The following is a 12,760-nucleotide window of genomic DNA, read 5'->3' as shown; positions in this document are numbered from 1 at the left end:
CTCCAACATGTTGGGCACCTCGAATAGCAAACTTACAAAGGCGTTAACATAGTCTTTGACACTCCCCGTTTGCTTGAGCCACCTTAGTTTCTCCTTGGCTTCGTACTTGGCATTTTGGGGATAGAAGTGCAACATAAGATCTTTCTTAAATTCATCCCAAGTGTTAAGGGAGAACGTACCTTGTTCAATCTCCATGCTCCGACGACGCCACCACATGAGGGCATTGTCCGCTAAGAACATGGTTGCCGTTGAGATTTTGGACTCGTCATCTTCAAGCTTCAGGTACTTGAAGTATCGCTCCACGTTCCACACGAATGTGTCGAGCTCCTTTGCTTCCCTCTTCCCATTATAGGATTTGGGTTTAAAGGAGTCGACTACCTTGGAGTCCAACGCCTTGATTTCCCTCTGCCCTTGCACGAATTGCTTCACGACTGCTTCTTTACAAAACGCCACATCTCCCTTAAGTTCCCTTGTCTCCTTTATCTCTTCTTGAAGCGCCACAAACCTCGCCTCCATGTTGTCAAGGTGAACCTGGACTTCCCTCCGCATCTTGTCCGCCATGGTGTTGAGGACGCCAAGGAGCTCATCTCGTAGCTCTTCCACCAAGCCACGCAGTTCATCCTTACCATTGTCCACCATGGTTTGGATTTCCTCCTTGCCGACAACGTCCTCATCAAGTCGAGTATCGAACTCGAGTATGGCTCCTTCCACCTTCTCGAGTCGCTCCTCCATGGTCTCCATCGATGCTTGCAAGTCCTTTAACTTTGGCTTGCTCTTGGCAACGTCTTGGACCTCGGCAGTACGCTCCCTTGGATCAGAGATTCCGGACACCATCTCTCCACTTGCCATATCCTACTTTCCTTCAAGTGATTCACGAGCTTGGCTCTGATACCAGCTGTCACGGGATGACTCTTTAAGCCTTCCGCCCGTGCGGCACTTAGACTTGAATCCCTCGATGAACAAGCTAAGTAAGCCTTCGAAGCCTCGCTTCCCCGGATTGAATCACTAAGAAAGCTAAGATAGCTTGGAGAATGCTAAGATCACTTAGAAGATGGGAGAAAGGAAGCTTTGTATTGAAACTTAGGAGAGCTTTACAATTGCTTACAACTCTTGGATGGTTTGGCCAAATGGCCTTGCCTCCTATTTATAGGCCTAAGTCACCTCCTCAATGGAGGGTTCTAGAATTCCCTACTTACATCCAAAAATATCTAGTATAGTTCTAGATACAACTTGCCTAATCTAGATTGTTCTAGGTGAGGCTTGAATATGTACACTTGTGTGGATTGTTCCGGAATGCCCTAGATTATCTTGAACGCTCCGCCATGTTCTTGATTTCTCCGGGATGTTCCGGAAGCTTCCATGAAGACAAGGCTTTGTGGGCTTAGATATATGATGTCTTGGGCATTTTATTTGTTGGTAACATGCGGCCCGTGACACTAGGCTAATGCTGCACAAATTTAATTCACCTAAGCTACATTTGTTTCAATACCCACAAACTCAAAATTTTCCAAAACCCACAATTTCAACATACATATATATCATAATTAAATAAATTAAAATTTACTACAAAAATTAAATTGAGAAACAAATACATACCTTGACTTTAATTTTTTTCCAATTCAATCGTAAGCCACAACAAACAAAATTAATTAATTAATTACACGATTAAACAAATAAAAAATAAACAAACCCTATATTAATTAGGAGAGGGAGAGTGACAGCTGGGTAATGAGAGATGGGTGATGAGAGAGAGAGAAAGCAGAAATGAGAGAGAGCTGGGAAAGAAAGAAGAAAGGAGAAGGCTGCGCGGCTTGTTTAATGAATTGGGGCTTGCGTGACGAAATGGTTCGTCAGGCAAAGTTACCAAAGACGTCGAACAAATGTTATTCATCGGACAAACTCATTAAAAAAATGTCAGACAAAACGTGTAAGTAGAAATTAGGGCAGGTCATCGTGGATCTTTGTCCGACGATCGACATATTTACCCCCATCAAATTTTTCATCAGCCAAAGTTACCTTTGCCGATGTACCTATTCTTCTATCAAGATGGTGGCATAATTCGTGCCAATTTTCTCTCTTGGCACGAAAACTTTGCCCGACAAAATTTATTTTGCCCATCGAACGTTTCCCCTAAAATCTCTGGAAAAAAATAAATAAATAAACCAAAATGTTGACGATTGACCATTTTTCCCCCACTAAATTTTTTCCCGCCGGATAAAGTTGCATAATTACGCTAGTCATCGGACTACTATGACAGTTTATACCTTCTCCACCCTCCAGCGGTTAGAGCAGAGAACCTATCCCGGCCTATAGAATACTTAAATTGTTTAATTATTAGTACCAACTTGTGAGAGAAATTTAGTCGTACAGTATAATTTTCCCATATTATTATATTTATTTTGAGAAAAGTTACATAAAGTATACAACCGTAAACTAATAGACATTTGTTAGGTTAATAAAGCCAGAGGGTGCTCTTGAAACAAATAGTAAACACACAGTCCCCTCTGGTTATTGTCGCAATTCATTTCCAGGTACAACTTGGAGAGCAGAGCAGGTTTTTTTTAATTTTTTTTCGGTTATTACTATTGTTTTAGCGTCTCCTTGCAGCGGTTTCCCTTTGAGCATTAAAGAAAACAGCAGTCACAGGAAGCCCAAGGTCATTTGCCTCTGCAAATTTTCGGGTGTTGAAGTGGTCCTTTGAAGCAGGAGGGATCACTGTCTGCCTGCCCTTCTGCTTGAACAGAAGAAACACAAACCTGTGGATCCCTATGTTTGGCCTTGGCATTTCATATTTCACCACCTCTATTCCTGTTTTTAATTATATTATCACACGTTCAAACAAACAAACAAAAAATCATATTAATCATATTCAGCGTCATCATCATCATCATCATCTCTCTCTCTCTCTCAGAACATATAATGGACTTACCAAATGTGTTATCAGTCGTGCCTGGGATGTCGGTCACAATCCTGTAATCAAGATGGCAAATTATTTAGTCCAAATTTTGTAACCAAAATATCACACTGAATGCATGAGTATATATGCAATAGAAGCTTCTGTATTCTGATCATGTAAGTTTTATCCAAAAATAATTAGAAGGAAATGGAAACTCCCTGCATCCAGGATCTAACAGGAAAATAAATAAAAAAAAACCAAATAAATTTACCAAGTCAACCATGTAAACATACGAACTTATTGATTGGAAGAAAAAAAAGACTAGCAAGATTCAAGGAAACATAGTTAATTTTATTTTACATAAAGAAAAAGAAGCATATACATAGTTTAAAACATGGTTAATTTTAATGGAAACTCCCCTAATAACTAATATTTCTCAATGGTATAAAAGGTTTGTATTTCATATTAATTTTAATCTTCAGGTGGAAATAATATTATGGCCAAGTTAATTAATTAGAAGTAGATGCAAGTGAACTCTCAGATAAGGGTCGCTAGGGCCGGGAAAATGATTGACTTTTATTTCTTTTCCTTATTTCAGATTGCTTTTTTATGATCATCTCTCTCAGGGAAAGGTTTACCAGTGTAAGTGTTCCTTCAGGTATGGGTCACTGGGGCCGGGAACATCTGGATCCGTCATAACCTACGAAAAACAAAATGATTGTTTTAAATTAAAACCCCTATTTAAGAAAATAAATTATGGTATATGTATACATGATAACATGAGAATATATAGCAGCTGGGAGGGTAACATATGCACGTACCAGTGTAAAGAAACTCCTCAAATCGCCTCCATGAACTTCAACCTTAGGCTTGATGGTTACTGAGGAAGGAAATAGCTCATGCCCATTATACACCTTCTTGTTGGAGTTGTAAGAGACTGTCATTTTTACACTTGGGGAGAAGTAATCAACAACATCTCCAATAACTCTCCCAACCACAAGAGGATCTGATGACAGCATTGCCATGATATCTCAAAGATTACAACCTTCCTGTTTTTCGTGAGGAAGCAGCTGGTTTCTTAATTGGCTTTTGATTGGAGATAACCCCATATTTATAGTGTTCAGAGAAGAACCTTTTGAAGCTACAGAGATCCATCAAAGTTCAAGGGAAGTGGGCTAGAAAAAAAAAATATGAGGTGAAACATACATAAACAATTTAGGACAGTTGTTTTCTATGTAAAGGGTGATGCTAGAAGGACCATCTTCTTGAATTATATTTTGTAAAACACATAATGTAGCCAGGGCCATTCTTGGACCAAGGTGGTTCCAGGACCACCTGGACGTCCAAAGAAGCACCTGTGAGAACCTCTGAGGACTACCTAACAGTCTGGACATGTGATGGAAGAGAGAAGACCACCATGATTTTACTGTTTTTGGACCTTGGTTACAACGAAGAAGAAATATTTTTTCTCTTCATTTCCCACATGACCAACTCTCACTTTTTTTAATTGTTGTATTTCCACCCTAGGATTTTGATTAGCAAAGGAATGATGTATTATTCAACCCAAGGTTCTAAAAGACACTAGACTCTGGGCGGGCGGTGGGCTGGGGCCTAGCGCCTACGCGGGGTCTAGGCGGGCACTTAGGCAGATTAGGCGGATTTAATTAAATCTATTATATTTCATATAAATAAGTATCCGTTTATACTTAAAATATATATGATTTCATCATAAACTACAAAATAGAATGACATATATATTATGAGCTATTGGAACATAATGAAAACATGGGGAACAAGTATATAATGTGTGTTCCTTTAATTATTCAACAAGTTTCTTACAATTTATTAAAAAAATAAAATGCAAAATGAAAGTTATCTATTTTCTGTCTAAATGAATCGCAACCTAGGCGGGTCTAGGTGGGCTAGGCAGGTCCCTAGGCGGTCTAGGTGCTCTTTCTTAATTTTCAAACACCTAGGCATTAATCAGGGCGGTGGCCAACCGCTTAGCGCCTAGGCGGAGCCTAAGCGACTCTAGGCGTGGATTTTTAAGACAGTGAATTTCAACCAATATTTTTATACCATATGTCTATTACTGTTATTTTTTAAAATTCCTATAAATTCATACTACCTCTTAAAAGTATTTTGTAATATACTATGAACTCGTGGTCACTTGCACTTTCATCTCATACCATCAAATTCATTAAATTAGTACAACAAAAATTCTTTTTTTTTTTTTTTGTATGCTCTATAATAAAGCTAATCAAAATAATAAACCTTAAATTCTCAATACAAGTATGGTCTTTTTGTAAGTGTAAATAGGCACTTACTTGTATGGTATAGTAAGTTTACTTAAATCTAATTAGTCAACCTAGTCCGTTGCCTAGATCTCGTCTAGGCGCATGGACGCCCTAGCCTGCCGCTGGACTATGGCCTAACGTCACTTGATTAGAACCACCCAAAGTTAAAATCCTAAATCCACCACTATATGTAGTAGTTGATGGTTGAATTCTTTTTTTAAATCATTAAAAAAAAAAAATTTCACCATCGACTGCCACATCAAGTGGTTTATAAAATATGATTTAAAAATATAGTCTCGATTTTTCCTATTTCAAATAAGAATTTTCACTTTTCAGGCTAGGTTACTGTGAAAGTGGCCCTACTTTTTTTTCATGAGTTTTCAAGCAGATGATTTTTATATATTTCTTTATATGCGAACATGTATATATACTCTATATAGTAATTGGATTGTTATAGAGAATTTCAGTATATACCATTAAAATTATTAGTTTTATAGATGACAAAACAGTGACTGACTACATAAAAAATAGAGTTTTCAGGAGAAGATTTAAGAAGGAAAATTCTATGCTGCATTTCTTTCTTTGATACTTTTTTTTAACAGAACAAATATAATGTATGAGTGGACATAATGAAATTATTCAATACGTTTATTTATTTTTGGGTCCACAAATTTTATGTGAAAATTGTTACAATATGATGTTCAATATCATCATGATTCAACGTCGTAATTAAAAGAAATATAAGTGTACATGATAATCGCTAAAATATATTGTTCGATGTTATATAATAATGGTAAAGTTATAAAATTTTGTTGTTATTACAAGAACACGTTGGTTATTACAATCCAGACGTTAAAATATAGGAGTAATATCTTATGATGAGTGGACGTCATGAAATTACCCAATCATTATGATGATTCACTTTTGGTCCCCTAACCTTCATGTTAGGTTTGTTACAATATGACGTTAAGTTTCAACGCGATCAAATGTCCTAATTACAAGCATCATAAGTTTATATAATAATTGTTAAAGTTTGTTGTCCAATGTATAAAATTACTGATATTGTTATTACTTTAACAACATTGGTTACTACATCATGGTCGTCCTATCAATGTGTAAGCTATTAGACCAACTCCAATGATGGAGATTAAAACCTAAATTTTTAACCTAGAAAATTTAGGTTCTAACCTAGAAACAGCTTTTCTCTTCCAACGGTTGGCTTAAAATTTTAGTCTGAAATTAGTAAAGAATGATTTTAGCCTTTTATTTTTTTTTCCTTTACTTTTTTAAAAATAAAATTTATTTAGATTATCTTAATTTATTTTTATGAACATTTTAATTTAAAAAGATTTAAATTTCGATAAATAATAAAAAATCATTGAACCTACTTCATTCTTACACATATACACCACATGAAAGAACATAGAAAACCACAAAAACTACCCATTCTAAAACACAAATACATAGGTGGGTAGAATGAAGAAAAAGAAGAATTATTTGACGCAAGTGGATTTTGTATGAATGTTTGAACAAATACAGATGTATTTATAAGAGTTTTTGGGTGAATTTTGAGTTAAATAAATTTCTTTTAATTATTTTAGGCTTTGGATTTAATGTATTTATAAATTTGTTCTTTTTTAAAAAAAAAAAATTGAATATGGACCGTTGGCTCAACCAACCAACAGTCCAACCACGTGGGCCATCCAATAAAAAAAATAGTCATTGGTTTTTCGCAAGTAGCCGACAACATCAGCAACTGGGTCCCAGCCACTAACCTTGGCTCATTTTCCAGGTTACATTTGGCCCAAAAATAAGTTTTCACCCAAAACATTTTTATAGCTTAATGATTGGAGAAGCTTTTTGGGTGAGTTTAAAACTTAAATTGTGAGTTTTAACCAAACTATTGGAGTTGGTCTTATGCATGAACATGATACAATATTAATTAATTAAGTGGGATGACCTATTATACTATCAGCGTAAACTATTACACTATCGATTAATTAGAGGATTAAGATGCTAATATCATTAAAAATAGGGGTCTTCTGATTTAAATAACGATACGATAGACCATCCCCTTAAGATGGATGACTACGATCATTCAGTTGGATTGCATAGTGATCCCAGAAAGGATGTTCGTATATATCTTTATTGGGATATTATGTGGGCCTCAACCACATGGAAGGTATTGAATTTGCTAATGCGACCTACAAGAAATGTCTAACAAAATATTGCCAATAATACTCATATGATTGTGATGACAAATCCATTCCCGTCAAATTGTAATTTGCTTACAAGTAACCCGAACCAAAAACAAACGCAAGGAGCCAATGAAAAATCTGATAAGAAGGAAAACCTGATGCTTTTTTGTTTTTTCTGTCCGTACTATTTACAGCGTCTTGTACTGTTACCACTATCACACTGTCTTAGTGTGCACACTTTCTCCAACATTTTCTGTATATTCCTAAATTAGACGCTGAAGGAGTTGAAGTACAGCAGAAATGACAATGCAGAAGGGAAGTTTTGGGAGAATTTATTTGAGAAAAATACGTTTATAGAGAGAAATCACAATTTGATACGTGCTGGATAAACTTTTTTAGTCGTCTACATGTTGACAGTGTTCCACATAGGGAAAAAAAAAAAAACATTGCATGTGCTTATAATAATTGGATTACTCTTCATATTACTAATTGATTTTATGGTGGAACCCCAACTTTCTTCACTACATGTGTCAAAATACAAAACAATATCCGTCTGTAATTATGGTGGAACCCTAACTTTCTTTACTACAAGTGAACTAGCTCCTTGTAAAATGCAAAACAATATCCGCCTGTAATTATAGATGGAACTGTAACTTTCTTCACTACAAGTGAACTAGCTCATTGTAAAATGGTATTTCTGTTGCATGTTGTTTCTGATCGAAGGTTTGATTGTCTAATTTTTGTTTAACATAAAGGGTGGATAGAAGGAATGAGTTCTGCTAATTAAACATTCTGGGAAAATACCCCAGGCCTTGCGTATAGAAGTTTAAGAAAGGTGAAATTTTGAGATAGGTTTGTTAACGCTTAGAACCTTCCCAAACTAGCAATTCACAGATGAAATTACTAATTTTAGAGTGATCGGTGAATTTAAATTGTAGAGCTTGGGGTATAAAGCAACTCCACCACTACTACAAAGTCATAAACATAGGCTGGTAGTGGTAACGAGTCATTTCAATAAAGAGATTCAGTCTCGGGTCATTTCTGTTCTTGAATTAGTAGTGGGAGAAAGTGGTTGCCATATACAAAATCCTTAACACTTTATTTTTTCTATATTCCACTATGAGATTGCATTCGATATATAATTTTTATTGGGGATTTTCTACCACTTTTTTCTCTAGCATCTTTTTCTGATCAGGATTCTGCCATTAAGTCTCATTTCCACTTCTGCTAGCACATAAACATATTTTACACTCTACATGTGCAAAAGAGCTTGCTAGTTTACTTTTGATTAGATTATTGGTCGATAAACTTTTATCATTGCGTATAACATTGTGGTAGTAGTTTATCCAACCATTATTCATAAATTAATGGATGCCTACGACAACACATTTTACCACTAAAGACTTAAATGTCATATTTGAGTTCTCAATTAAAGTGAGAGTTAGATTTAGGTTTCAAAATGAGATTTAGAAAATGGTAAACATACTACTCCTCATTTTTCCTTCTTCACACTCGGGTGTATGAGAAGTTAAAAAAGTATATGAAAATTAGCTCATCATATTTGTGTCCAAAGTAGAGTCCATGCCAACAAGCAAAAATGTAAAATTTGAGTTTTGACGCAATCATCTCCGATGCATATATAAAAATTGTCAAAACTCAACTCTAATATTTTTTTTTTTTCAATGTAAAGACTCAAATCTTAAAACTCAGAATATAAAAATATATGTCTAAAACTACTAGTTTTTGCATTTGAGGAGAAAACCCAAAAAACTCAAACCACCAATTTTTTTTAACTCAAATATAGAAATAGAGGACTAAAAATATACGTCATGCGTTAAAGAAGGCACCCCAAAAAACAAGCACATAAGTAGAATTCTCCCAACAAAATTGCACTACAAGAGAAATGCATGTTTCGGCCTAGCTAGAAGTCGAGAAATTTAAGGTTTATCATGATCAAGATGAGTGGAATAGGATCTTCTTTCGACAGCGCACTAGCAATCTGCTAGTAGCAAATGACGTGACCTCTTCCATATTCTCATCAAAATTAATTAAAAAAGATAAAAAAGAGCGGGAATATGTTTGAACCATTTGGTACCCAGGGTGCTAATTAGTTAAGGTTTATAAATAAGTGTTTATTTTTGTTTTAAAAACACGTATATTCATAACAATACATAAATTACAAAATAAAATGACAAATAAATTATAAAGTGTTAGAATATATTTAAAACATGGGAAACAAGCATATAATGAGTGTTCATCTAAGTATTCAACAAGTTTATTACATTTTATTGAAAGATTGAAATGGAAAATGAAAGTTATCAATTTTCTGTCTAAGTGAGAGTCGCGACCTAGACGGGTCTAGGCGTGCTAGGTGGACACCCAAGTGGATTTAGTTGCATTTTCTTAATTTTCAAGCACGTAGGAACTAATCGAGACAGTAACCAGCTAGTTAGTGCTTAAACGAAGCTTAAGCAACACCAAGTGGAGATTTTTAAAACAGTGAGTATTCTTGATTTGACCACTCACAGAGCATGCTACCTTATCATAGCTCCCCATCATATTAAACCTTGAGGTAATCTAACCTATAATGGACAATACTTTTTACACTTTGAAGTAAGCAATTTTACATTCTTGCCAACTACAATTTGACGTGTAAGTAATATTTTTTTGGGAATTTTGGCTATAATAAAAGGAAATGGAACCGGCGGTGCCCAAAGACAATGCTTTAAGAACAACTTCTCTATATCAGCAATAACGGTTCAAAAAAGAAAAGAAAAAAAAAACAAAGCAATAATGTTTTTTAACTAAGAAATCATATCTGATGTAGTATGACATGAAATGACATATCTCCCTCTTGCTACGAGAAGTCAGATTTAATTGTGGCATGTTATGAAATGACAAGTATTAAATGTTTTTTTATAATTTTTTATTAGTTTAAAGCATTGCCTTTTATCGAGGTAATGTTTTAATATTTTTATACCTTTTTGAATTCATTTTCTTTCAGTACCCATGCAAAGAAAATAAATATGAATTTTTATTTTATGTTTAAATTAAATTTGACATATCAAGGAGAAAGTAAAACATATAGACGGTGTACTCAAAACATATAGTGTGTGAACATATAGACGGTGTACTCAAAACATATCAACAAATTGTTGACAAATGCCTATCTTAAGATAGTATATACTCATGCCCTTTATGCAAAGGGATTTCTATTTTTTGAAAAAAAAAAAATGGGGATTAGGTGTGGAGATTACTCTACATCGAATTTCAATGATCTGAATAGTCTATTTTGTAAGTTTCGATTCATAGATCATCCTTGTAAAAATTCAATTCAATCCGAAACTATTTGCCCATCTAATTATCAAGATAAAATTTCATTGTTTCTTATATAATAAAGTATTCATTAATTCCTTTGAACTCAATTAGATGCCTTAAATATTTCGATTTGGTTAATATTTTGCAAGGATGATCTATGAGGTGCAACTTGCAAAATAGACTGTTCAAATCATTAAAGTTCAATTTGGTGTGGACCTCACAACTAATTCTATTTTTTTTTAAATGAAAATCCCTTCTCTTAAAAACTTCCAATATATACTAGCAAGCGAAACACACTATGTGTGTTCAACTAAATTTACTTTTTTATTTTTGTATGAATTATAATTAATGTGCAATGTATTTGTCATTTCCACAAGAAGCAAGGCAGTATAGGATGTGACGTTATCTATATGTTGTTGAACATAACCACCATGCCATCTATCAGTTAATAACAATCCTTTTTATCGTTTTTAAATGAGATTTGATACATTCCTATCAATATAGATAAAATGAAAATAGTACACATTAAATTTAAGTTCTTATTCTTGATTTTAAATCCTTCCAGTAGTTATTTAAACACTTTGTTATGATATGCTAAATTAAACACTTTGCTAAGAAAACTAATTCAGTTGCTCTGATAAAATTAATTTACTATAAAAGATATACAAACATTCAACATCTGAAATTAAATGCAAAAGCAATTTCCAAATATGATCTAACACGACGCCACTCACATCAGTGACTTCAGAATTTGGCACATCTTTGAAGAGTGTAATGCCGAACACTACACAATTAGACCAGATAATTTATTGCACGACCTGTTAACACGACACATAAATAATACGAAAATAACGGATTTCGGGTCAACACGATAACTAATCGGATCATTATCGAGTCACACGATAATAATCTGTTAATAACGGATCCTTAACAGGTTTACACAAGAGTGACACGCGAGTAACCTGTTTCGACACGAAAAAAAAATTGCTATTTTGATGATTTTAATTTTTTAAACTACTAAAAAAAACTTACTATAAAATGCAATAGATATAATGAATATGTATATATTGTTTATTAATTATTATTCTATATAAATTTTAATTTTAAGTGTTATTTATTTATTTATTTTTGTAGTATATTATAGGCAAAGATTGAGATTAAAAATCATAAAACACATTAAAAATAAGAATATCAAGTAATTTAAAAATACCTAACACATAAAAAAAATCATAATACTTAATTTCCCGCCTAATATTTCAAGAGTTTCATCCATTTCCCGCCTAATGTTTGGGAAATTTTGCAGCCTATATCCATCCATTTCCTGCCTAATATTTAACCCAAAGAAAAAAAAAACCAGGTCATCAACACTTAAAGTTTAATTATACTTTCATTAAGTATAACATAAGATTCACTACTGTAAATATTTTAAATTGAAGATTGAATTCATTTATTGTATTTATATAGGGTCAAGGAGTGTAGCTGTAAAAAAAATCATCAAAATCGGAGTTAAAATAACAGTTAAATCGTGATTTTTCATTTATAACCATTGAAAAGTTTTGTCCCATTAATTAATCTCTGAATTTTTTTTTTTTTTTTTTTGCAATTTTTAGCTTATGCGATTTCGAAGTATATACAAACACGTTTGACGGTTGGATCATTAAAACTAGTTTTGTAGAATGCGTATCCCATAAAAACGATAGATTCACTAACACTTAATGAGTTTATTCATATGTGTTAGTGAATCTATCGTTTTAATAGGATACGCATCCTACGAAACTAATTTCAACAATCCAACCGTCAAACTCGTTTATATATGCTTCGAGATCGAATACACCAAAAATTACAAAAAATAAACATTTAGAGATAAAGTAATGAAACAAAAAATTCCAACAGTTATAAAGGAAAAATCACGATTTAACGGTTATTTTAACTCCGATTTTGATGATTTTTTACAGCTACACTACTTGACCTTATATGAATACATTGAATGAATTCAATCTTCAATTTAAAATATTTACACTAGTAGATACTACAAAATCTTATGTTATACT

General features: G+C 33.6%; 1 protein-coding gene across 2 annotated transcripts; it reads right to left on the bottom strand.

The window, feature by feature from the left end:
* Nucleotides 1-2,365: 2,365 nt before the first annotated feature.
* LOC103954227 (CEN-like protein 2) lies at nucleotides 2,366-4,290 on the bottom strand. 2 transcript variants are annotated; one of them, XM_009366031.2, is made up of 5 exons: nucleotides 4,275-4,290; nucleotides 3,718-3,902; nucleotides 3,535-3,596; nucleotides 2,930-2,970; nucleotides 2,366-2,808 (listed from the first exon to the last, which is right to left on the bottom strand). In XM_009366031.2, exons 1-5 carry the CDS (start codon nucleotides 4,288-4,290, stop codon nucleotides 2,591-2,593), a joined length of 522 nt encoding a protein of 173 aa, XP_009364306.1. In that variant the 3' UTR covers nucleotides 2,366-2,590. The 2 variants fall into 2 exon arrangements, with proteins under 2 accessions (XP_009364306.1, XP_009364305.1); XM_009366030.2 differs by lacking the exon at nucleotides 4,275-4,290 and having other exon boundaries at nucleotides 3,718-3,948.
* Nucleotides 4,291-12,760: the final 8,470 nt, after the last annotated feature.

The sequence above is a fragment of a genome, unplaced genomic scaffold, assembly GCF_019419815.1.
Source record: "Pyrus x bretschneideri cultivar Hongxiangsu unplaced genomic scaffold, Pyrus_bretschneideri_v1 Contig5, whole genome shotgun sequence".
NCBI classification, from domain to species: domain Eukaryota; kingdom Viridiplantae; phylum Streptophyta; class Magnoliopsida; order Rosales; family Rosaceae; genus Pyrus; species Pyrus x bretschneideri.
Note: the sequence above shows the minus strand (reverse complement) of the source record. Positions and strands in the feature narration are given on the sequence as shown.